We start from the raw sequence: 26,865 nt of genomic DNA, 5'->3' as shown, positions 1-26,865 counted from the left end.
GTTGCAACGAGGAAGGTAATTACTGTAATGTAGAGTATGAACAAAAAAGACCCCAACAAACATACAAAAAGAACAATAGATGGGCATTTCATCATAACACAGAAAACATGAAAAAGCCATCTGTATTAGTACCTTGCTCTCGCCACAATATGTTTGCAACTGCAGCATGTAAGAGAGAAAGAAAACACGAATGAACAAGAAAAAAAACCCATTAAATGATATCTCATTTCTGAAACAATTATGATGGTTTAACCTATGATTCACTAAAATACTTCTACAGGTAAATCAATGGAAACAGTGAATTAACAATAAGATTAAACGAAGTTTTTTATGTCATGTGACAAAATCGTGATTGGCCATCATAGTTATTTGGGTTAGGGTAAATCCCATCACCCCCCCAACCCCCCTCCCCGTTACCCCCCTCCTCCCCCAGGTTAACTACATTAGCCTCTATCTGTAGTGTGTTTCATAATCCACTACAAAAAGCATATGGAGCTTGTATACACATAAATTATGTTTATTAATTAGAGGTGATGTAATTTTCATAATCTCCTTTAAGCATTGGACTTTGAAGAGATTTATTTCAGGACATAGTTATGAGAGAAACATGCCAAATCAAAAAGCATACAAGATATTCTTCTGTATTGCTGTAACACAGCCATGCCACCAAAGTTGACATGATGTATAATCTTTTCCATTATCTTCGGAACACCAAGACAGGAATTATAAGACGGCTTATAATCAACTTGTTAGGGTAAACAACTAAGTGTTTAAGTTGTGGGTTTTTTTTTTTTCATGAAAACATAAGTGATATTTGGCCATCTTGACCACGGTTGGATTTCAGATCTTTGAAATGAATGAAAACTAGCTATCCTAATAGTTCTCTTTCTGCCTGGGCAAGAAAGTAAATATAATTGTGCAAATTTTAAATATCTAGAGCTCAGCATGTTATGGAATACATTGTTTAAAACATCGTCACTGAAAACCAAAGTATTTTGTAAGGTAGTGATCTTAAGAAATAGAGAAAAATTCAAAGGAAAGAAGCACAACACAGAGAACACGTGTATGTCACACCCAGATATAAGGAAATTGTGATGTTGTGCATTGAAACATAGTGTTGCAAAAACTAAAAACAATAATTTGCTTTTAAAAAAGTGTGGAAAAAGTAATAGAAGACACATTACTAAAACTTACATTGGTACACAAAAGTCCCTCAGCTGCTGACTGCTCAAGGTTGAGAGTAGAAACAGAAACAACTATTGATCCAGAAAAGTTCTGGATACTATGATTTTCCCAAGCATCTTTTACTGGGCACCACTGAAGACAGGACCAAGATGGGCTTTTTGCCTTATGCAGTGCAGCATTTCTCTCATTCTTGTGCTCTGAAAGAATACACAGAGCTTCAAATATATAGAAAGGTCCTTAGAAAAAGTGTCCGTCTACTTTCTGACAAGCTCATGATTCAGAGGCTCAGGATAATAGAGCTACTGGGCTTTTGGTTTTTTCTCTCCCTCTCCTCTACTATTTCTTGTTTTTTGTTTTTTTTTTTCACAAATTCTCTCAACAGAGATATCTTATTGTACGACCTTAGACAAAGTATTTAAACTGTGTCATTCACTTATCTGGTGATAAAATGAAGGTGCTTTGAAGTGTACAAAGTTGTTGTACACTTCTTAGATGTTCTTACATCCCTATGTAAGAAGAAAGTAGCAGTAATAGCATTGAAGTGATACTGAACACTAGAATAAAAAAGTTCCCTTTTCCCAACACAGAACATCAGTGCAATTTTCAAACACGCTTAGTCTGTGTTTTATTAACTTTACACCAGTTTGATTCTCTGGACTATTATGTGTGCATTATTTTCAAATATCACCCTTGACTTTCCTTTAATGTTCGAACCGTTAGGATCCAATAAACCACCAAAAGCCAAGATTAACATTGTGTGCCATCTTGTCACTTACTCAGGCTAAGTAGTAAGCCTTTACATCAGGAGGCAGAATTTCTGTTGAACTGCTGCTAAGGTCAAAATGGAGTCAAAAAGTTTTAACTGTATTTCGCAGCGATCTGCCTTTATACTTGCTCTTCTGGTTTCAGCTGTTACTTTCAGAAGAGACTAGCTTTGAAGGAAGTCTTGACTACATTGGCTGGATATGTGTCCTCCAGACATCCAGCTGCTCTGAATGAAACATCTTGGTGACTAAATTGCTGATGCCAGTATGACACTCAGATTTAGAGCCAGTGCTGACAGCACAAAATAGATTAGGTTTACTGTATATTTCAGTGGCAGATACGAACAGAATATTTAACACATCTATTCTAAATAATGTTTGACTGCTTATGTTTAAGCTATTTGATTATTCTCCTAAACTAGATCCCTGAATATAAGTTGCAATCATGAGATGGAATCATTAGATCATCAGTACTGCAACTACAGAAAGAATGAACTGAAAGGTTTAAGAGATCTTGAATTGTTTAGACAAGAAGAAAAAGATGCTGATTTATACGAAAAGAACATTTAAGAGTTAACTATATCCTTACAGCTTTAGAGCTACAGAGAATATATTTTTTTTTTCACTGCAGGATGAAAGCAACTGAAGTCTCCCCAAAGACAGTCTATGACCAAAAGAAGATCTTGGGAAAATATATTACTGTCCTTCCTATCAACTAAATATGACACCTGCTTTGCGAGCACTATGCAGTCAAGTCTGTCTTTATAAAAGCTGACAACTTCAAAGAAGGAATGCTAAGGTGCTTATATTTGTTTCCCTTTGTCAAAGTGTTAAATCAGTTGTTTGTACTTTGTCAGACAGGAGGAGGAAAGAAACAGCCCTGGGGTATGCTGCAGGTGACTGGTCTCTGAGCAGAATTGGTGGCACCGATCACAACCTTTGGGCATGGCAGTTTAGCCAGTTTTCAGGTCACCCCCACTCTCTACGCATCTAGTCTGTACTTCGTCAGTTTGTCTTTGAAGGGTGCCATGGGACACAACGTCCAAAGCACTTCTAAGGACAAGATGAACAACATCCATGCCTCTCCTCATCCACCTGTCAGTCTCCTGATTGCAGACAGCTGTCAAGTTGACCAGGCATTATTTCCTCTTTGTAAATCCACACTGACTGCTCCTAAACACCTTCTCATCCTTCATGTTTTTGGGAATAGTTTCCAGGGTTATTTGTTCCACTTTCTTCCCAGGAATCAAGGTGAGGCTGATGGGCTTATCCTGTCTTGGATTCTCCTTCTTGAAAAGTGGCACTGGCTTTCTTCCAGCCTACAGAAAACTCCCCTGATCACCACGATCCTTCAAAGACTATCAACAGTGGGCTCGCAAGGCAATGGGCCAGCTTGCCTAGCATTTGCGGTGGATCCTATCCTGACCCTTCGACCTGTGAACATCCAGTTTGTTTAAAAGGTCTCTGATCTGATCCTATCCATCACAGGTAAGGCTTCTTTGCCAGAAGATGACTTCCTTCCCAACTTTTTATCAGTTTATTTTCAGGACAAAAAGTCTATTTTCACAGGGTAAAAAGAGTGCTTTAAAAGACCTACACTTATTAAATTTAAAATTAACAAGTCAGTTTGAAGAAAAACAAAACATTATTTAAGAGTACAATATAAAATCATAAATAACAGATATCACCTCAGCTAATAGAGATCAAGAAACTTCATTTATTTTTTCAATCAGTCCTATAAATTGTATTCAAGAAAGATGTTCAGTCTTGACATAAAGACTGCAATGCTGGAACACGTACAATATCTGTAGATGGAAAGTACGCTAGGGAACATATTGTTTAATATGCTTTTGCTTTTTAGCTAAGCAAAAATTAACATCTTCAGCCACATTCTGTACTCAATTCTCACATATTTATAAACTTCAAGATGTAAAAATACATAATTATTGATAGATTTCAGTAAAACTTTCTGGTCTTAAGACGGAACGTCGTCTTCTCTTGTGCTCTATTTCCCTGCTTTATAAAAAAAAGGTATTGGGACAACATGCAATTGAATAATATCAGAAGATGCAGTGGGAGCCTTGCAGAAGATGTTATATTCAAGGAGTTAGTGACCTTGAGCAGGCTATGTGTGCTACAGAGGGCCTCGCACTTAAGGCTTGAGAAGCCTGTATGTTAGCATGGGTAGCTAATTGTTAGCTGCTACAAGGGTATATCCTGGAACGCCCATTATAGTTCGCGCGGCACACTGGTGGGTGTCATGACAGAGATAACATTGCAACCTGTCAGAAGATACATGGTTTTGTTTCTTACACAAGATAAAAGCCACCACAGTATGAGAGGGAGAGGGAAACTCTCCATGGACAGGATCTGCACAGTGTGCCGTGGGAAAATCCATCCAGAGTTCATCTGATATCACATGAACACGGGGTGCCCAGTGTCTGAGGGAATGTAAGATTTACTCACAATTTATATTCCTCTTTTTAGTCTATCTTATTAAAGTAGCTATTTTATTACAGCATTTGTTGTCAGCCTTTTATATTGACATCCAAAAAGAACCCTAAAGTGTGTCACTCTCTCCCTCCACCAACCCTGTAGAACAGGGGAGAATCCATGTTTTCTTGAAAGAGGATTTCTTTCTTTCTTTTTTTTTTTTTTTTAAGCACACTTACAGCTCCATAAAAATCACTCTTTGTGGTCCTTGTATAGCTATTCTCTGCTTTTGTGCTCAGGCCCAGCCTTTGATTACGAGTAGCTAATATAAGATCTGAAAGCCTATTCTTCATCTTTGTTATTAATTTTCTGTGTGGGCTGAATGGTAATAGGTCGCACATTTTTCAGTAAACTGTCCTTAGTACTTCATGAAATTCTGCAGCAGACTAACAGCAGTACAGATTCTTATCCTCTTTGGATGGAAAAAACAAGTGCAAAAATCCATGATGTTTCTGTTAATAAATGAAAAAGAGGGTACTACAATGTCACTTTTCAAATAAATTCTGTATCCTACTCCTCTTTATCACATTGGTAATAAATGTCATTACATTCACTTTTCTGTCGCAACAGCCAATGTCAAAGCTTCCAACTATGCCAACTACAGCGGTCTTTCTCCCTACTTTTCTGTTTTCCAAATGTTTAAGGTATAACAGTTGGAAATAACGTGTATATATATATGTAAGGTTGACATTCAGTGAGTTTGGAGATTAAGTGTAGCTCTTCTCCTTCCTTTTGGCAATATAACCAGATATTCACATTATCAGTAACCAATACACAATACTACATATATCCAAAGAAAAACAAGATCAGTGCAATAAGATTCAGAAAAGAAAGTTGTTCTTGAGGTATAATACTTCATTTTCTTCCAAAAATAGTTTTCCTTCTTCTATTGCATGCTTCAGTGCTTATTATTCAAGAAAATGCTGAATGAGCTTTTAAAATCTATTAAGTTTAAAAAAAATAAATTCAAAACTGTTATTCGTTTGTACCTCTCTTTTATGTACGTGTGGTTAAATAATCTGAAATTTTCCTTTCTTTTCTCCTAGAATTACATATCATGAAAGCCAAATAAAATGTTTTCATAAAATGTTATTTTGTTGCACTGGCACTCATAAACAAAATAGATATCAATTAAAACCTTAACAACTGAAAAATTTCCTAGCTTGCTGCACTAAAAGAACAAAGCAGTTTAAAATATCTTTAAGAAGAGGGGAAAACATCAGAAATACATCTGTTCTGCATTATATATGATTACAATAAATACGAAGGAAAAATCCACAGATATCTTCTGAATAGTGAATAATGATTGTCCACGAATGTAGAACCACTGTTGTTAGTTCCAGATTTTGCCTCATCAAAACACAAGCTTTGTGTTTAAAATTCTGTAAATATTTTACTAAAATTCCTATCAGAACATAATATTTCATAGATTTCATAGATTTCTAGGTTGGAAAAGACCTTAGAGATCATCGAGTCCAACCATCCCTAATCCCCATTAAACCATATCCCTAAGCATTTCATCCACCCTATTCTTAAACACATCCAGAGATGGGGACTCAACCACCTCCCTGGGCAGCCTATTCCAATGGCTGACAACCCTTTCAGAGAAGAAATACTTTCTAACATCCAACCTGAATCTCCCCTGACTAAGCTTATACCCATTTCCTCTTGTTCTATCACCCAACACTAATGTAAAGAGCCCTTCCCCTACCTTCCCACCATCTTTTCTCAAGTATTTATAGGCCGTAATCAGGTCTCCCCTCAGCCTCCTCTTCTCCAGGCTAAACAGCCCCAACTCCCTCAGCCGCTCCTCATAAGTTTTATTTTCCAGCCCCTTGACCAGTTTGGTCGCCCTTCTTTGGACTCGCTCCAGGAGCTCAATATCTCTCTTAAAGCGAGGGGCCCAAAACCGGACACAATATTCCAGGTGCGGCCTCACCAGTGCCGAGTACAGGGGCAGGATCATTTCCCTGCTCCTGCTGGTCACACTAGCTGATAAATAAAGATCAACAGTTTCATATTAGCTTGTTATGCTACACTTTGCACCACCACTGTCCCTTTCCAAGCCTTCAATCCCATAAGGCCATAAGTAGATACAATAGAAAACAGGACAATGAGGAAGATACAAAAAAATCATATTGCAGAAGTGTGGAATTCAACATTATTTTTCAGAATTGTCCCACCATAATCTGCTCATCTTTTAATTGCATTAAAAAGTAATTTCAAGATGTTTGAAGGCATGCTGTCTGCTTACTTCACTCATAGTCATCATCATGGCAACTGTTCTGGTTAATTGCATACACATCATAAAGAGAATGTATCTCTTACCTTACTCTTTTTTCTCACATCTCTAATGTATAAACACATGCTTTTATGTTACAGAGTAAATCTATACCATCACTACTATCTGGTTCATGAGCCACACCAATTTTCAATTATTATTTTTATTTTAAAAACATAATGCTAAAAGTGAAGATGAGGTTAAGGTGATTTACTTTTTGCTCAACTTCCGCTATTAAGCAGAATGAAAACATTTATGCACATATCTGCTTTTAGTTTTATTCTTATTTTATAAGAAATTTAGATTTCTTGGCTTTCCATACAAATATAAGAATATAAGAACCTTAATTTATCGAACAAGTACTTTTTTTCCCCAAAGTTATCTGTTGCTTGCTTCAAATATTTTTAAAGTAATTATGTCAATACAAATTCTATCAAAATTCCATTCTGTTATTATGTGACATGCACTTTCATTTCAGGTTAGGTTAATACAATAATCAACTATCAATTTTTATGAATATTAAACTATTATTTATTAGTTAAAAATCATAGTTGACACTTTACTTTTGGTCAAACACAACCATGTTAGCTTACTGTGCTTTAATTTATTTTCTATAAATCTTTATAATAAATCATGCTGAAGTCCTTTCCCATACCACATTAACTCAATCAAGTCAACACTAGTAGGAAGAAAAATGGTTCACGAGCTGAATTTCTAACCTATACTTGGAAGTTTGAAATAAAGTCTTTGCCTATGATGTTGTCAACAAGTATAAACTTGTTTAGCTCTGCCATAAAACAAAATGCAGGCATAAATTATCTCTGACGAAATTAGGTATATAGGTGCCATTCAGTATAAGATGTGACAGGAAGATTCTATTAAAGTTGCATAAAGCCTTTCAAAGAGAATTCAGGCCATAAATCACAGTCAAAAGGCTTTTAGCTACATTCCAAGTTCTAGTGGGGATGTCTGGTTGCTTATGATGGTTGTAAACCTGTCAAGTCAGTAGCATTCAGATCACATAATCTCTCGTTAGGTGATGGGACTATGACATTATGTAAAAAAGGCACAGTTAGAAATAGATCTACTTAATGGCATGGAACAGGTATATAATTTTTCAAATTTAGCCACAAGACACAGTGCATGAGGCAGATAATTTTTATCCTGCTTTGTGTGACTAGGTGAAAGAATCTGTAGAAGAAGTTGCTTTCCAATGTATGATGATGCCATAGTAGGTGAACTGAGTAACACAACACACTGTGATTGATGACCAAGAGTAAAAGCTACTAAATATTAAAATATCACCAAGTACTGTTAAATAGGTCTTGAAAATGCCTTAATAGCATGACTTGATAACTTTCTATCATGACAGTTGTCTCTCCAAGGTGCGCAAGTATGTTTCGATAAATACTTAAGAAGTCACACTAATCAATGGCAAACTAAATTGCATTTTATAAAGTGAAGTTTTGGAAAATATTAAGTGAAATGAAAATACTGTAAAAAAACCAGAAAATAAAATAAACAACAACAAAACCAACAAAACTGTTTAGCTTTAAAGAGAATAGCACGTTTTCATGACCTATAACTCTAGTTTGATAGGATTATAATAAATTGAAACTGAGAGGAAACCAAACCAGAACTGATGTAACTGTCAAAGTCATCAAGAAAGGAAAAAAAAGAGGATTTTAAAAGTTATTTTACTTCAAAATATTTTACTAGTAGTGAAGATAAGAATTTTAAGTATCTGAAAATCACCCTAGAAAATATTCCTTGTCTTTGATGATTAATCTTTTTTATTTTCCTGTCTTCTGTACTGTCAGAATTTCTTCTTTAGTTCTGTAGATTATACTGATCTATTCTATTCTATTATTTCAACTAAATATTCCCATGCTAGTATATTTTTTCTTTCCTATCTTTTTTTAAACTCACAAAATGGTTTATTTATACTCAGTAGCAATGCATTATATTTCATATTCAACTAACGTTACTTTGACTAAAAATTAAAATTTGTACCAATTCTATTGGTCCTAATACTACCTGAATGTAACCTGAACAAGTAAGTCAATAAATCAATCAATCCCACAGAAGGAAGTTGCCATTTCTTCCTCCTTTATTTTAATTATTATTGTATTTGTATCAATAAAAAAGGCAGTAACATTTTGCCCATTCCACCCTTCTCATAAATATATTGTCAAGATACAGTGTCATATGATCTTTGTTTTGCATATTTTTCAGCTGCCACACCGTGTTTCAGCACGAGCAAGCTGATGATTTTGGTTTGCCTTATGGCTTCTAGGAGTTGGGTTGATTCAAATCTGTGTTTGTGACTGTCAAAGATAATCATTAACATAAAACTGCAGTAGAGCTGTCAATTGGTGTGCTCATGCTTTAAATGCTGCTAAATCCATTAGTATGAAGGAGAAAGCTATCAATGAGTAAAAGATTTGAGAGTTCCTTAAAATGCATCTGCATGTGCTGCAAGCTAGAAAATGAGAAGCCATCTTTATCAGTTAATGAAAAGATGCTTAAGTGCTAGAATAAAGTCCCCATTTACAAAAAGAGAGAAACAGCAGTCCTTAAGAAAAGAAGTAGCCTTAGTTAAAATTAACATCCTGGTTTTGTGCTAGCAGAAGTCCCAGCAGCATGATATTCCTTTACACTAATGCAGCAGCAGGGGCCCCAGAAACCACTACAAAAGGCTGCTAAAGGTAGAAGAAAAGCATTGTGATACTGGAGCTACTCAAGGTTTAAATTGTACTGATATGAACCAGACTTTTTTATTTAATGTTCATAGAATCATAGAATGGTTAGGGTTGGAAGGGACCTCAAAGATCATCTAGTTCCAACCCCCCTGCCATGGGCAGGGAAACCCTCCACTACACCAGGTTGCCCAAAGCCTCATCCAACCTGGCCTTGAACACTTCCAGAGATGGGGCATCCACAGCTTCTCTGGGCAACCCATTCCTGTGCCTCACCCCCTTCACAGTGAAAAATTTTTTCCTTAGATCTAATCTAAATCTCCCCTCTTTCAGTTTAAATCCATTGCCCCTTGTCTTATCACTACATGCCCTTGTAACAAGTTCCATTGACAATATTCTTCTATAAATATTTTTGTCCTGTATTTGCACAGAAGCAGGATAATAATTGAAAATAGAGGCTGATTAAATACTTTCTACCTAACAAAGGAAGGGAAAAAACAGGGTAAATATTGTGGAGTCAAGAAAACCATTTAAAATAACTAGGTCCAAACGAAGTACATGAAAATACTTGCTAAAAGCTGTTTCAGGTATTTGCTCTGGTGCTATCAGTTTTGAATAAATTTCAGAATATATCATAAAGTTCAAGAGCAGTACCAATACATATGCCTCTAGTAGCTCCCCCATTCCCTGAAAATTAATAGCTCAAGTAGCTGTAAGGCGGCTTAGACTGGGGTATATGTCCCCAAAAAAAGAACAGACAACACTCTCACAGAATGCATTCAGTAAGAAATCAAAAGACGAAAATATAATTATAGGTCAGCTAATATGCTCTAGTTGAAACCAAGTCTTCTCAGACAAACCTGAATATGTTCTTTCATGCGATTAGAAGTTTGGTAATGTAAAAAATCATAAAGATGTAACCTAGAAATCTGATAAACATCTAATTTGTTACTGCAAAATACTCCGATTAAATATTAGCATTATGCAATAGTAGTAAAGTGTATGTTAATTGAATTAAAAACTGCCACATTTATTAATCTGAAAAAGTAGTTTCATTGTTAAATCATTAGTAAAAGGTGAAAAAGACAATGCTGGAATGTGTCCAGAGCAATGGGTAGTGAGTCTTAACCATTTTTATCAATGATCTGTAAAGAAATATAAAATAATTTCCTAAGAAGGCTATGAATTACCTGTTACGATAAATAACAGAGTTTCAAAAATTTGTTTGAATTACTCTGTCAAGTACATCTCTAAAATAAAATACATTTTGATATAGCCAAATGCAAATTTAGACATCTAGGGAAAAGTGATACAGACTATGTCTATACTGGGGGGCTGAAACAGGTAGGAAAGAGCAGGATTTGGAAAGTAAGGCCTGATAGGATATAGGGCATGTGGCAGATTTATAAACATAATTCTCCTCTGCTGATACTACTGAGAAAAAAGTGACAAGGGAATAGTGGATGAGGAAGTAAAATGTTACCAGATATGTATTTCTCTCTTCAGAATGTTGAAGAAACAAATAATACATTTGCTTCTTCAAAGAGCAGTGCCAATTTTTTAAGAAAACCGAACCAAAATCAATTACAATCTTCAAGGCAAAAAGACCCTCTGAGTCCTACGGTAACTCTCTTATTATGAGAAACTTCTATTTAGTGCATGTGAGGGAAAATAATCAATATTTAACAATGGTATATTCACAGGGCAAGAATTCTTAAAAGTTCAATTTATTGGTAAAAAAAAAAGAAAAGAGAATCAAAAGAGGAAACTGAAGGGAAAACTGACTTTGAAGTGGAAACTAAGCATTATTCCATATTAGTGAAACTGATCAATTAGTAAAGAAAAATATGAAAGGAAACGAGGAATTCTCTGACTCTGTGTGGCTCTAACTCAGGTACATACATTTCTGGGAGGATAGACTTCAGGCAAACAAAGCATTAGATTTGTATTCAGGCAGAACAGGATGCAATTTAATGTCTTGTGAAATGGAGAAGATAGATTAGGGTTAGATGAAATGGATCTATCATACTTAAATCTATGAATCCATGAAATATCTGTTCTGAAAAATCAAACTACATTGGAATGAAACTAAAGCCAGATCTTAAACTGCTATTTGTATTACAGATGTGATTACGCCAGAGACTCCTTCCAACACAGCCGAATTCTCTCAGGTATTATTAGAGGAGCATGACAGTAGGGGAGACTCTTCTGTCTTCAATGAGATTTAGACCAGGTCGTTAATCCCCAGAATGTTTTTATCAGTCACCGCAGGGGTTATCCAGCTATCACCCAAACCAGCGATCTCATTCTCAATGGCTTTAACTGCAAACTTGAGGGAAAATGGAATTCACAGCACAAAACGAGTTTCCAGTCTCTAGAGAATTAAAACAGCACAGTTCATGCATTCACAAATATTTTAGATACTACTGTTGTAGGAGTAGGCTCTATTCACTGTACATGCTGCATGGCTCTTGTTGACTATCAGATAAAGTTACGATACTTTAAAATGAATGTTCTGAAAAGGTACATAAGCCAATAAAGAAGGCAAAAGAAATACAGAAGTAAGTAGAATTTTTGTTTTCTTTACGAATCTAAGATGCTAATTAATACAGAAAGTATTTAGTGGGAAAAATAAAAAAAAAAAGGTGTACATTGGTATAAAATACCATCATGATCATAAGTAGCTTCCCGTTACAGTAGAGCATTTTCATGAAATATTTACTTTCAGCTTAAGGCTAAATTTTCTCAGATTAAAATATAGCTTTCCCAACAGAGATTACAAAATCAAAAAATTTTCCAGTAAGGGAAGAAGAAAGGAGAACAAAGACCACATCATAAACTGTGTGGACATCGTGAAGAAAAAAAGAGAAGTGAGCTTGTTCAGCCTGGAGAGGCTTTAGGGGTACCAAATAGCGACCTTCCAACACAGAGGTTCTCAAGCAATTCTCCAGCAATGGGTGTTGTTGGAAAAAGCTGACAGGCTTTCATATGCACAAGCCCTTCTTCAAATCTGATACAGAAACAGCATACTTCAAAGTCTGAAGAAGAATTATTGAAATTTTAGTTAATAAAACTGCATTTCAACACTTAGATCAGGGACACCAACTACTTTCTGTCAGAGATGGTCAAAATGATACATGAACAACTAGACAAAAGAACGCTATAAAAATTATCTCACGCTACAAACTGTTTCTACTTACAATCTTTCTTTTGACTTTTTTTTCATGCTTGCAGATTTTGCTTTTGTATACCTTTATAGTCCAATATGCTGTCTTTCTTAAAAAGGCAAGTTAAATAAAATGTTCCACTTACTAGAATAACAAAAAGTTCAGTCTTCTCAAATATCTCCCTTATTTATTCTAATTGGTACTAGGTGTAGCGTTATTCTCTGCATGGATTAAAAAGGAGCAGCAGTGTAAGATGTATAGTCATGCACTGTAGCTGTGTCATTTAATGACAAGACATGACAAGACATGATAGTGACTGGACACTCCTGGATGCAATGCTACACCTTACAAAGGATTATTATGTAGCTTTTATGAGATTATTTTGCTCTTGTGCTCCTATCCCTTTTTTCTCCCATTCTTATTCCTTCAGTGTTTAAGTGTTCTCACTAACCTGTTGTCTTTCACCTGCTGCTGCCTGTGTCCTCCCTTCCTTCCTCACATTATTGGCCTCTTCCGTTGTCCCTCTTCCCCAGATCTCTCTCTTCAATTTTATTCAGTCTTATTCCTCCTTATCTACCTTTCCTTGGATGCTACTTGGAGGATCACTCAAGGAGCTAAGAAGAGCCAAGATCACAAGAAGAAAGTTATCCTCGCTTTCACATCCACAAAAGCCCATGGAGCAAAGAAAAAGCAGTTACATTGAGAATCTACTCTGTTCTGGTAGTTCTAAATCCTGGATCTATTGAGTGCGAATGACATCTTCAGAACTCTACCAAACTTTAAAAGTTTAAAAAAATAAACATCTACTTTATTATCTTAAAGGAGAATAAAAGCAAAATTATTTCTAAAAATGTCATCAATGACAGGTATAGTTTATATCAGATCATATGAAATCACATCTACATCACCAAAGATCTTCAGAATGCAACTTGTGACCTAAGCAGGCTTTACATTAAAACAGTAGTAGCATTGTGACTAAAATTTCTGAGTGGGGAAACAAAAGCCAACAGTACTGCCTAGGTGGTTTTACCTATGTCATTTTCTTCCCTAATAATTTCTAATTTGCTGCATGAACCAGTGTTTTTAGGAGAAATGTAAAAACAAGCATAGAAGAGTTAATAATAAAGCTGTTCTACTGTTAAATTCAGTTTTCTAACACTAGCAACTCCTCCCTGCAATGGACTTTTTTTAAACAGAAGCATTTATCTAAACAGTATCTATCAAATTTGTACCTGTGAAGGCAGTTTATTCATGTTATAATGATACTGATAGTAATTGCTTTTTTTATTAGTATGTACTTTAGTCTTCTTGCATGTACAGAAATGGGTTTCTGAGCCAATGTAAGCAAAGCAGAGTACCAGAGTAAGCATGTCATGCAAATATCTGTTGCATCTATATTTGACTAATATAATTATGCACCTATGGACTATATATGTATTTAGCCATCCATCAATTTTTAGGAAATCATGTTAAAACCCCAGGAACGCGATGGTAAAATGCCTCCCTTCAACATACAACACAGAACTTACAGAGTAAATGACTTTTATAGAAAGGAAGGAGACTGTCTTTGTAGGAATTGTCTTAGAAATAATTTGATTTGTATTCAGTCTTCCTTAAATTTTTCCTTTCATGACACCAATGGTCATCATGACAACTTAATGCTAGTAGATTTTAAAGCATTGTTCACGATGCAAGCAAGCACTGAACAAGCAAGCAGTGTTCATTGCATTGCATATGATTTTACAAATCCTGTAAAGCTAGTTGATCTAAAATTATTGCATCACATTACAATTCCTGAAAACAGTATTTTGCACAGGTGTGGCTATTCCTGCAGAATCACCATAGAGCAGGTCTTCAGAGGACACAATAATTATGTAACTAAAATACTTGGAAACTGGACAGTTGGATATAAATGTTTTGCTGTTAAAGCTAAACAAGTCTTAATGAAGCACAAACAAAGTCTAGTTTGTCAGGGTTTTGTAATTTGGCAACACTCACAACATTTTTCACAGACTGCAAAATGCAAATGGAGGATCTACTTCATATGACCAGGTTACTAGAAATTCAGCATGATCAAACAACTTATTTATCCTCAGCTGCCTTCTCAGAAATGTCTGAGCAGTCATTTTGATGACACTTAAAAAAAAAACATGTTAAGACTTTTGAAACACCAGTTATAATTAGTGTTACTGAAAGCAGCTAAGTAAAGATATTAACATTTGGATTATAAAATTTTCCTGCATGGAAGATTTCCTCTGAAACGTTTAATGCTTAATAAACCTGTACGTAACTGAACACAGCATCTTACAACAGGAAGCATCAAGCAGATATGCAGTGCTACTAATTCTGCCTCTAGTATCTTCTGTCGAGTATCTGTCACTGTTGAATAAGCTTCTCGATAAATAGGAATGCCTAAAGTTAATGCAATCAGACTCACTAGTAAAATAACTATCATCTTACTAGATATATTCCTAATGAATATGTAGTATTCATTAAAGTAACAGATTTAAAAGAAGAAAAAAAAAAGCAAAACAAGTGAAGTGTAAACTCAGGAATGGATTTTTCTGAGCAGAGGAACGAAAAGGAAGGGGAAAGAAGTATCAAGGCAGACAAATAATAGGTAAACAAGGTTTATAAGCCGCACTACCATTCAACAGAGGGTAAGGAAAGCTACTTTTCGGTAGCAGTAGAGATTTCTTTGGCACATTGAACACTTAGTAAATGAACGTGGTCACTGTTGCTCCTCATTTCTGGAGAGCCACAGTTATCTGGGCACAAGACAGCATTGGCAGGCTGGAACTGACGTGGACCTGCTGAGCACTCCAGAAGGTGAGATCAAGTCCTACAGTGACATTCATGTCATGAGGACCAAGTTTGACTCTTAGTATATCTTGAGAACATACAGGAAGAAAGACTGGAAAAGTTCTTCCTCCCACACCTCCATCAACCCTACAAACCACACCAGGACTACTGCTTTGCCTTATTTAGGCATCCAGTGCCTTTTTCACTTTATATTCCCTTCAAATGCAACAAACCTATCATGAGGAAACTATCAAAATTTTAACAGCAACGGGAAAAATATGTTAATTCAAAGAATGAATCACAGATTTCATTTTACTTCTAAATAAACTTCAGATAATGCACTCTGTCTTTGGTGGCTTGGATATTGCTATTTAAACTTTCTTTTTTTAATAAGTTTTCTACACATACTCACTTTAATCTATTTAATGTTTCATAGTTTTTCATATTGATTCAATGTTTAAGTGAGGGCTACACGTATTTTTATACCCCTCATAATACTTACGGGTCTTTCGAGCAGAATCTTCTACAAAAAGAGAAGAAATGTCTTCATCCACCCCTGCTTCATTCTTCGCAATGCAAGTATACGCTCCTGTATCTTCATAGCGCACATTGCTAATGTGAACCTCACTGCCGTTTGCTGAAAGGAGAGGAAAAATTCAACATGCAGACATGCCACAGTGCTTTCAGATTATACATTCAGAAGGCTTTCTCATCTCATACTAATTAAACCATTTTCATTTCTGAGTTCATAACTTGGAAACATGCCAAACTAATCCAAAGGTATTCAACTGGCTAGTGAATTACATACACTATTATTCATCTCACAGATACCCGGAATACCTCAGCCGATTTTGCACTTCGGAGCGAAGTATCAGTCTGAGGTTTTATATATGTTTAGATTACTACGGTTGTCTTTTAAATCAGGTAAATATTATGAGTTTTTTATGTTGCATTTAGTCACTTGACACCACCACTGGCTTTATACAAAATAACACAGGTTTCCATGGAACTTAAAGGGCTAAAATTTCAATATAAATAATAATTTTAATAAAATTATTAGTTTCTAATAACCAGGGGCACCTGGTTTCGGTTTTGTGTGAATGCAGTTTAACAACAGAGAAAACAGGCTCATTGAAACTTTACACCCGCATCAATATAGGAGTCTATGGAAACCATTTCAGGAGTTGCATGTCATCTTGAATAGGAATGTCAACAAACAGTCCAGGTTTCACAGGCAAAGGTCTTTAAAATAATGTGATGTGAATATTGATGCAACCAATGATTCATTGCATTTTAAGTATAGTGTAGTTGTTCAACTGTAGGATCTATTTTCTAAACCCAGCTTTGTAAGTATTCTAAAACGTGGACTAGAAGGGGACACTATTATTACGCTGTAATACTCCTTCCAGACCATCTTTTGCTTGAAGCTAACGCACAGATAGTTTAACTTGGGGGAAAAAAATCAGGAAAAATGCAATGAGATTTTCAAAATTTTATTTCAAATTAGTATATTGAAGAAAATGGAATTAAATGTATTTTGCTTAGAGAAGTACCATTCTTATTTGTTTATAATAATCGTGATATAGAGGTGAGGGGAAAAAAAAAAATCCACTCAAGTTCCTATAGAAGGAATTAACGGAATGCTGCTATGGAAGAAAACTCCACCACTTTCTATTCATAGTGGGAAGTATTTCTGCAAGGCAACTACCCACATACATCCAGGAGAAGGGCCATGGAAGAACAGTGGACTATGACACCTATGGAGAAGGCAAGACTTTCTTCAGAGAAGCATTTGCCATCTGCCTGTACCACTCTTTCTCACACTGTGGCCTGATTGCTGTCCTACCCTACTATACACTCTGGTTTTGCAGATGAATGAGAGAAGGTTTTGAAGAAAACACTGGCAGCAGGAGATTTTTTTCTATGACTGATGAAAAATCACCAGAAGGACTGCAGAAGCTAGAAGGCACTGCTTGGCAAGGTGCTGGGCAAGGTTCATTCCATTTGCTGAGTCCTGAAGATTCATAGGCTGCCCTTTATTGCTGATTGAAAATAAGACGTGTGTGTGTGTGTTCAGTCGAAAACTTGTCTTTTCAACTAAGCTGCAGTAAAAGTAAAGTTTGGTCCATGTTCCGATCTAAATTTAAATCTGGACTCATGAAAAGTAACTACATTAACATCAATGCATTGGAATAAAATCTTTACAGACAAAAGCATTGCTTCTCAATTTAAATATTAGTGTTGAATACTCATTGAATGTCATTAATAGAGTTGCAGTGAGAAATTCTAATACTAGGTTGAGACTGAGTCTTGCTTGCTTGCTTGTCATGGTTTAGCCCAGCTGGCAGCTAAGCTACCACGCAGCCCCTCGGTCATTGCTCCCCATCAGTGGGGTGGAGAAGAGAAAAACAGAACAAAAGGCCTGAGGGTTGAGATATGAACAGGGAGGGATTACCCACCAACCATGCCTCAGGCAAAACAGACTTGGCTTGGAGACAAATCAATTTAACTCGTTACCAGTTACTTCAAAGAGGGTAACAAGAAAAATAACCAAGATCTTAAAAACACCTTCCCCCCGTCTCTCTCTTCTAGGTGGGGTTGCAGGTCAGTTCATCACACACTCTTTCTGATGCTCTTTCCCTAAAGGGGAAGACTCCTTACACTCTTCCCCTGCTCCCACATGGGGCCTCTCCTCATGGGAAACACTCCTCCATAAACTTCTCCAATATGAGTCCTTCCCACAGGAAGGTTTAGGCCAATCCGGCAACTAACTCCACGCAGCTGCTCTCTCTCACTCCTTCCCCAGTGAAGTAGAGAGAAGAAAAATATAATAAAAGGACTGAGGGTCGAGACAAGAACAGAGGGAGCACCCACCAACCACGGTCCCAGGCAGAACAGATTAGGCTTTCTTAAAGCAAAACAATTTATTAACAGTTACTTAAAAGATTAAGGACAAACAGAAACAGTTACTTGAGAGGATAAAAAGAAACAAAGCCAGATCTTAAAAAACATCACCTTCCAGTCCCTCCCTTTCCTTTTTCTTCCCGGCTCTACCTCCTCCCCTAGTGGCGCAGGGGGACAGGGAATGGGGGAGTGCAGGTCAGTTCATGCCATGTTGTTACCACCGCTCCTTTCTTAAAGGAGGAGGAGTCCTTACACCCTTTTTCCCTTGCTCCAGAGGATCCCCTACTCACAAGGAAAAATCCACAAACTTCTCCAGCATGAGTTTTACCCACAGGATGCAATCCTTCCCCATCGGATTGCTCCGATGCAGACTTTACCACAGTCTCAGATTCTTCAGGGAGTCGTTGCCACTCTCTCTGGCGTGGGTCGTCCCAGGGACTCTAAATGCCTCTCCACCTTGTCGTGCCCATGCTCCACAATCGTCCTCAGGCTCAGGCATCTCTTCTTCAATGTGGGCTTCTCCATGGGCTACAAGTGGGTCTCTGCTCCACCAAGTCTGTCATGGCTGCAGGGGGGCCGCCTGCCGTCTCGCCACTGGTTGCAGGGGAAAGTCAGCTCCAGCACACCTCCTCCCGTTCCATCTTCACTGACCCGGTGTCTGTGTGGCCGTTTCTCTCAGCTCTTAGTCCTCTCTGGGTGAACTCAGCCCAGCAGGCACCCCGGGAGTGGGGTGCTCCCCGAGTTCCCCCGGCGGTTCCGCCGCCACCATCCTCAGTGGGTGGCGCTGGCCCGGCGTGGGCAGCCCCCGGCCGGGAGCCAGGGAGCGGGGGCAGTGCCCTCCTCCCTTCTCTCTTCATTCCCTGGCAAAGCACCTTTTCCAGTTCCTTTGCCCTGACTTAAACAGGGTAATTCGCAGAGGCACTGACTGGCTCAACACCGAGGGAGATGGGAGCCCGATCCAGTGGCCAGAACTCGGTCTGACCCAGCTCCAAAACCGGGGAAGTCACAGAGAGCAAATCCCCTCTCCTGCCACTAGAACCCCACTACATCAAACCATCACAAGGATGCAATCCTTACCCATCAGATTGCACCAGCATGGGCTTTTCCCACAGAGTCACGGCTTCTTAGGGCACAGTCACATGCTCCAGCGTGAGGTCCCTGCACCCGGACTGCAGATGTATGTACGCTTCTCCATGAGTGTCCAGCTATGTAGGAGTCCTTCCCACGGAGACAATCATTCAAGAATTCCCTTAGGTGCAGGCATCTCTGCTCCAGCGTAGGGTGCTCCATGGGCTGCAGGTGGATCTCTGCTCCGCCATTTCGCTCATGGGCTACAGGGGGGCCACCTGCCATCTCACCACAGGCTGCAGGGGAATCAGCTCCAGCACACCTCCTCCTGCTCCATCTTCACTGACCTGGTATCTGTGTAGTTTCTCTCAGATCTCAGTCCTCTCTCTGCTGCAGCTGCACCGCGCCCAACCAGCCCGACGAACCTCGGTGGTCCCGGCAGGAATGAACTCCACCCAGCAGGCGACCTGGAAGTGGGGCACTTCAGAGATCTCCAAGCTGCGTCACCGCAGCCATCTCCAGTCAAGTGGCCACAGCCCAGTGCAGGCAGTCACCCGCCCAGGAAACTGGGGGGGGAACCAGCCCCCCATCTTCCCCCTCTCTTCACTGCAGGTCTCACCTGGTTTGATTTCCTTTGTCCTCTTTTTATCTATGCATTCACAGAGGCGTTGACTGGCCAGAGGTGGGTCTGACATGGCCAGAGACTGGTGTGACTGGTTATGGAGCTGGGGAAGCTCCTCACATCTCCTTAAAGGAGCCATGTCTGCAACCCCTCCCCTGCTACCGAAACCCCACCACATAAACCCAGCACATCGCTCTATTCTGAAATGATACATTTTTGAATAGAAAAGAGCATATTGGAATTTCCTGGTATTCGTGCAAGTAAGGATGACCATTATTCTTATAAAGAGAAAAAAGACAAGATACGTGTCTTGAGGAGTAAGCAAAAGGCATCTTCTGAGATGTTTTAGCTTAGACTTTAACCTTTGGTTAAAACTATGTAAAAAGGATAGCTAGTGTGAAAAGGATGCACTGATAAAAGCATTCGCAACCTAGAGAAAACAATAAATATGCCCCTTTACCTTGAAGAGTTAGCTGTTTGGATAACTTGGGAGTGATATCAATTCCATTCTTCAGCCAACCAAGTTGTGGGTTGGGAATGCCTTCAGCGTGGCACCGAAGGCTAGCAGTCACGCCTGGCTCCCTTGCCTGGCTCTCTGGATACACTCGGATGACTGGTGGAACTGAAAACAGGAAACAATTATAATTCAGTGGAGAAGAGTATTATCTTCATTTTAAGAAAAATAATTATAAGCAAGTCTAAAGACTCCTGCAGCTATATATAACAGCAGTGCAACACACAGATGTGGTATTAGTCATGTATTCAGTGACGTTCTATGCTAAACTCTTTCACAGTGAATTTCTGAAGCATAAAGAAAGTTCTGCGAGAAAAATCTCTTTTCACTGCCTGTGGTACCAATGAAAAAAGCCTGAATTCTAATTCAATAGTTTGGGTTGAGTAATAAGATTTTTATTTTTCCTTCAATTTCTTTATAAAATATTAATAATGTAAAACCAGTAAGTTATGATGTGATGTACATATATTGTATTTGTCCTATTTCACAAACCTTTTCTTTAACACTTTCATCTCCACCTTTCCCCTCTCTCCAAAACACCTCTCAGCAATCCATTTTACCTTTATAAAACACGTAATCACAGATTCACATAATGGTTGAAGTTGAAAGTGACCTCCGAAAGCCAGCTTGTCCAGCCTCGTTGCTCAATCAGGGCCACCTAGAGTCAGTTGCCCAGGACCATATCTGGATTTTAGAATATCTCAAAGAATAGAGACTCTACTACCTCTCCAGGCAACCTGTGCCAGTGCTCAGTCACCCTCACAGTAAAAAAAGTGTTTCCTAACGTTCAGATAGAACCTCCTGTTCGCAGGGTACCATTTGCTGTCTTCACCACATGAGCACACCGCTGGGTCATGTTCAACCTAGCGTCCACCAGGACCCCCAGATCCTTTCCTGCCAAGCTGTTTTCCACCTGGGTGGCCCCAGTATATATTGGTGCATGAGGTTGTTCTTCTCCAGGTGCAGAACTTTGCACTTCTCCTTGTTGAACTTCATGAGGCTTCCTGCTGGTCCATTTCTCCAGCCTGTCCAGTTCCCTCTAAATGGCACCATGACCCCCTGGTGCATCAGCCTCTCCTCCCAGTTTGGTGCCATGTGCAAACTTGCTGAAGGTACTACTCTGCCCCATAATCCAGATCATTAATGAAGATGTTAAACAAGGCATTTATAAGACTAGTCTTCTGAGTTTCATTATTAGCAAAATATAAAAATTGTTGACATCACTCTTCCAAAGTCTGGAAACTTGCTGAAGTATATGCCTACCAACTAAAAATCCACAACATACCACACATCAGTATTGGCAGAGAGAGGGCATATGACAACACAGTGGTCATATTGCTATTGGTAATCAATGACTAAGCAAGATGAAAAAAATCTTGCCGGGGAGATTTTTTAGATGAATAATTACGGACCTTATCTTTAATTATGTATAGAGAGAACTTGCTTGAGGTTGTTTCCAACAATAAAAAAATTAACTGTAATGAAGGTTAAAGAAGCATATTTCCCATTCCCCAAAGTTTTGTTTAATGCAGCTTTAAAAATGTGGACTACTTAGCTGGTATCACAAAACACAGCAGGGTAGAGAATGAAGCATCAGTTGATAATGAAAGAAGATAACAAGATCAAAAATTAACTATGTCTATTTTGGCACGAGATTAAATATTTTCAAATGCTATCCAACTGTTTACAAGAAATGTCCCAGCATGCTGTCCTATTAGAGCATAGAAATGTCTCGGATTTCTACATTGCAAGAAATACACAAATGTACTGTATCTCAGATCGGATGCAAAAATCAGTAGGTTTCAGGGATATTTTAAACCCGGTTAGACACGAGGGTCTTTTCAAATAATATACACGTAAAATTACACATAATCCCAATATACAAACTGCAAAAATATAATAAAAGAACACAGAAGAGGACTAAAAATGTAAAAATTATGGCTGCTAGTTGCTTAGACTACCAGCTGAGAGCAAGAGCATATAAAAATCAGGGATTTAAGGTTTCTATTAAGTTTCAGGAAGGGACTTGGCATTTATAGATTTATGGATTAAGATCTCTACTTTTCATCTCAAGCCTGACATTCCCATTCCAGTTTCCTTTCCACTTCTTCCCAGTTAACTCCTCCCCCATGGGATCTGTGTGTTCCATGCTGAGACCTTGCCTTCCCCACCGTGTTCATCATAATGAGCCTCACAGAACTACATGTTCAGATGGCCTGAGTCTCTTCTGGCACCTCAGCTTCCATTCTTACTCTGCCTCACCTCCTAAGATTCAATTTTCATGTCTGTCCTGTTCAGCATTTCTTGACAGAAGGTCCTTTAGGCAAGCCCACCCCATGTTGCAGGTTTCCCACTGCATCAAAGCCGAATAGTTTATTTCTCCACCTTGTCTCAAGAAGAGCAAGGAGTTCCATCTCCCTAGAGATAGGATTGCCATCATTTAACGCTCTCAGTCATCTCAGCAACACAAACAACATTTAGGAACAATAGTGAGGCATTGTGACGCATTATATTCTGACTATCTATGATAAAATATTTCTTGTCTTTTTTTGCGCCAGTAAAATATTATCATCGCATATAAAAACTTATGGGTATTTAACTACCACACCTTTAAAGACTTCCACTGAGTGCGTGCGAGGAGAAATTTTTTAACAGTTCAATTCTGGAGAATTTTAATTGAATAGAAAAAGGAATGGATTAGTTTAGCTTGGGCAAAAGGTGGATATTTTTGGGGCAACTTTATTCTTAGTAAAGTTTTAGAAAATATCATAACTGAAATCAAATACTTCCTAAAAAGAACAAACAAAATCAAACCTTATATCACAAGATGCTACTGTTGCTAAATTAACTATTCAAGGGTTAGGAGATGTGAAGGTGAGGACGTGCTCAAGTGAAAGCAGGTCTGAGTTTTCTTCTACTATCCCGTATTTCTGTAGTAGATCTTGTTCCCTTTAGCAGTGTTACACAGAGATACCTGCATGAGAAGACACTGCACGATTGTATTTAGCAGAATCATATATAATACATAATTAAATTAATCCTACATCTCTTTTCATTCAGTTCAAAAAGCCACGTGAGACTGGTGGTTCCAAACATGGTGAATATGTAACCATTCAATACATTTTACACTTGCTATCAAAAAACCTGAAGATTATTTTGGTCAGATTTAATGGCGGGAAGAGTGAAAATAGTCTGTTCAAGCAGTCTGGAATTCAGGGAGAACATACATGTTTAAGAAAAAAACACATAATGTATATAGCAAACTAGGTTATTCTATTGTTGTATATGATAATTCTTTTATTAAACTGAGATATTTTGTTTGGAAAAACGAAGGTAGTAAATAATTGTACAGACACTATAAAGCACTGCTGTATATCTGGCTGAGGGTCTGGACTCTCTGTTCTTTACCTTAAGGTACCAAAACTTTTAGGTTTTTTAATAGGCCTTTTGTCTTGGAACTAAGGTGGGGAAAATTCTTGTCACCTCTGCAAAGAACTTGCCTTGTAAATCAATGTGAAAGCTCAGTGAGTAGGATACCATTGTTAAGACATCAACAGAAAGAAAAACGTCACATTGGTGCTACGTATATATTAAGCTGATTTGTAACATGCATCATAAACTTATACCATTTTTAGAGCAGGTTTGAATTTGAAAGTCTTCCTTTGTGTTTATAATACAACTAATGACATTTCGTTTGTTTGTCTAGAAATAGCTTTCCAAAAGTGGAATTCCTCAAATTCACACTTAAAAAAATCTAGGCTATAATGTGTATATGCTTGTAAAATAGAAAAACTGAGTTATAAAAAAAATAATATTTAAACTCATCTAGGTATCGTGTCTGTAACTACCAACATGATCAGTAATATTAACATCTCTGGTTATGGACAGCGTAGATCTGCAACTTGATCAACACTGAGTTACTGAGAAAATTTAATAGGAATTTGAGCTTTTTCAATAGCAATTTTGAAGGCTTTTTTTGTGTGTGTCAGACAGAGATATCACATTCATGTAATCCTAAGTACAGTGATACAAGAAAGAGTAATCATTTTTAGTAAAGCTCCTTTAACACTTAACATAAGCAGTATAAATATAATGAAAAAAATCTTGTTCTATTATTCAAACTCTGTTTTTTCACTTGACTAATGTATACACCTCTGTGATCTTAAATAGGTGAATATTAATTTATAAAGTGGTTATTTGAATATAGTATTACCATTAAAGGGCATTTTAGAGACAGGTGGTTGCTTACCAAATACAACGACCCATATGACAAGAAGATCTCAGTTTGTTATAGATTTTTTGCTCTGATCAAAGTTTACTACTCTACCAGCATTCCATAAATTTTGAATGGCTGCTGTGGAAGAAATCAAAGACTAATAAACAAGCGTAAGGAAAACGATACAAATCCTTCTGAAATACAAATTAAGTAAAGAGAGATTTTAACAAACAAATTATGGAGTTGATATTGTAAATATTCTACGGAAGATTGAATTATAGAGCTCCTCTTTGTCTTCAGTGATACTAAACCCATCACATACACCTATTATTATCTGAGAATAGACTTTCTAATTCATGGAGTTTATGACATGTGATGTCAACAACAGTAAAGGAAAAATACCCGAGAGAATGAATTTCAGTATCACAGATATATAGAGAAAAAAATAAATATTGAACTGACAGGCTCAGATTCATATAGTCTCAGAATCATACAGTCACAAAATTATACAATTTGAAAGTTTTAAGTATTATGTAAATCCCGATAATTGGCATTATTTAATCAAACAGTTACTCCTGCCCCATTATTTTGCATTTTGGGAAGGTTTTTAATAGTTTACATGAAAAAGCGTTAAATACAAACGTACTATAATATTGCTTACAATATTTACCTTACTATACTATTTGTATAAGACTGAATTTTCTCACCATAAAACATTATGTTACAGTGCTTGTTATCTGTACTGTTAAGACTCCAAAGGAAGCTCATTATTCTTTACCACTGTACCAGTCAATTCAAAACAAAACAATCTTAAATATTTTAATCTTTAAAAAATAAATCCAAACTATAAATATATATTTGCAAACTAGTTGATGCAAAACATAATTTTTTTTTTCTAAAAAATCTAGATTTACACAAATGGAAATCAAGAAAGTACTTAAAATCTAATTACCTTGTTTTCATTGAACCTTCACATTAGATCTTTGTGATCAACCAAGTCTCATTATCTCATCAACCTTTTGTCTTTCTTGTTAATACAAGTATCATTATATTAATTAGTCATTATCACAGCTACAACTACTATCATGCCTGTGCTTAGGAAGATTACTGCTTAGCAGTAGAGATCTAAACTGCAGAAGAGCTTTTCATTTGACCTTTAATCTCAATGGTTTTAACTCCGTTTATCCACAATATGCACAGCAAATGATCCTATTGCTTAAAGGGACTCTTTTTTCCTTTTCCTTGCTCCTCAAAAAACCAATATCCAAAATCGTGTTGGAAGGTACCACTCCAGTGCCAATGTGTGGAACAGCAGCTGTCTGAGTAGAGCAAACACGGACTAGTCAATTTGTTTGGACAACTTAAAATTTATATGAATGATACAGAGGAGCAAGGGTAATGATTGCCTTTGGCACCATAAAGGTTTACGTAAAGGTATTCACATTTACCATAAAGGTATTCACATTTGGTGTGAATACCAACAAAAGATATGAACATCAGAAAATATTTCAGCATATTTAGATAAGAGATGTCAAGAAAAGTCAATTATAATAACGGTTTATGCAATTGACTATAAATAAAACAAAGAATGATGACAATTGCAGTGGCCAAGAAACTAGGTCTAGAGTATGCTTCAGAAGAAAGCTAAGGCCTGTTAATACAAAGTAAATTTGCAGGAGAAGATTGAGTTCAAACATGATTCTGCATAGGATTAAGTATCAACATGAAGTGACAAATACAGGTAGTTTGCTGCAGAAAGGTATACTTAAGAGTCAAAGATGAATATAAACATTGAAATAACAGGAAAGCACAAGGTCACCCAAAAAACCCCCAACCAAACAACAAAAAAAGACATTATACCTCACTGAGGATAAAGTACAGTGGAATCCTTGGACCCTTCATTAGTAGAAGAGAATAACTGTATAAGATAATTTAGAAAAAAAAAAAACATATCGGGAAAAGAGCGAGGAGAGGGTACTGTTCAAGAGAAGGGCAAGGCTTGTTTTCAGGGCACCAGTAATGATTGCAGTTGAGTTTTGTCCAAGTACAGAGTTCAGGAAAGTGGTCCTTGGAACTTGAACAGATGTAGGAAGATGTAAAGATCAAGATTTCAAATCCAGCTGCCTCGAGTTTATCTACTAAAATCATGG

General features: G+C 37.3%; 1 protein-coding gene across 3 annotated transcripts in view; it reads right to left on the bottom strand.

Annotated features, from left to right (window-relative positions):
- FSTL5 (follistatin like 5) overlaps window positions 1-26,865 on the bottom strand; it is a 288,154-nt gene that overhangs the window by 45,662 nt on the left and 215,627 nt on the right. For 2 of the 3 annotated variants that reach the window (XM_086611644.1, XM_086611645.1), the window contains exons 8-10: window positions 20,446-20,607; window positions 15,894-16,028; window positions 133-159 (exon numbers count right to left, since the gene is read on the bottom strand). In XM_086611644.1, coding sequence (XP_086467770.1) covers window positions 133-159; window positions 15,894-16,028; window positions 20,446-20,607 — 324 coding nt within the window. The remainder of the gene's footprint in view (window positions 1-132; window positions 160-15,893; window positions 16,029-20,445; window positions 20,608-26,865) is intronic. The other variant, XM_086611646.1, reaches the window with a different exon arrangement.

Source organism: Tauraco erythrolophus, chromosome 5, assembly GCF_009769465.1.
Source record: "Tauraco erythrolophus isolate bTauEry1 chromosome 5, bTauEry1.pri, whole genome shotgun sequence".
NCBI classification, from domain to species: domain Eukaryota; kingdom Metazoa; phylum Chordata; class Aves; order Musophagiformes; family Musophagidae; genus Tauraco; species Tauraco erythrolophus.
The sequence above is the reverse complement of the archived record's forward strand: the minus strand, read 5'-3'. Positions and strand labels throughout refer to the sequence as shown.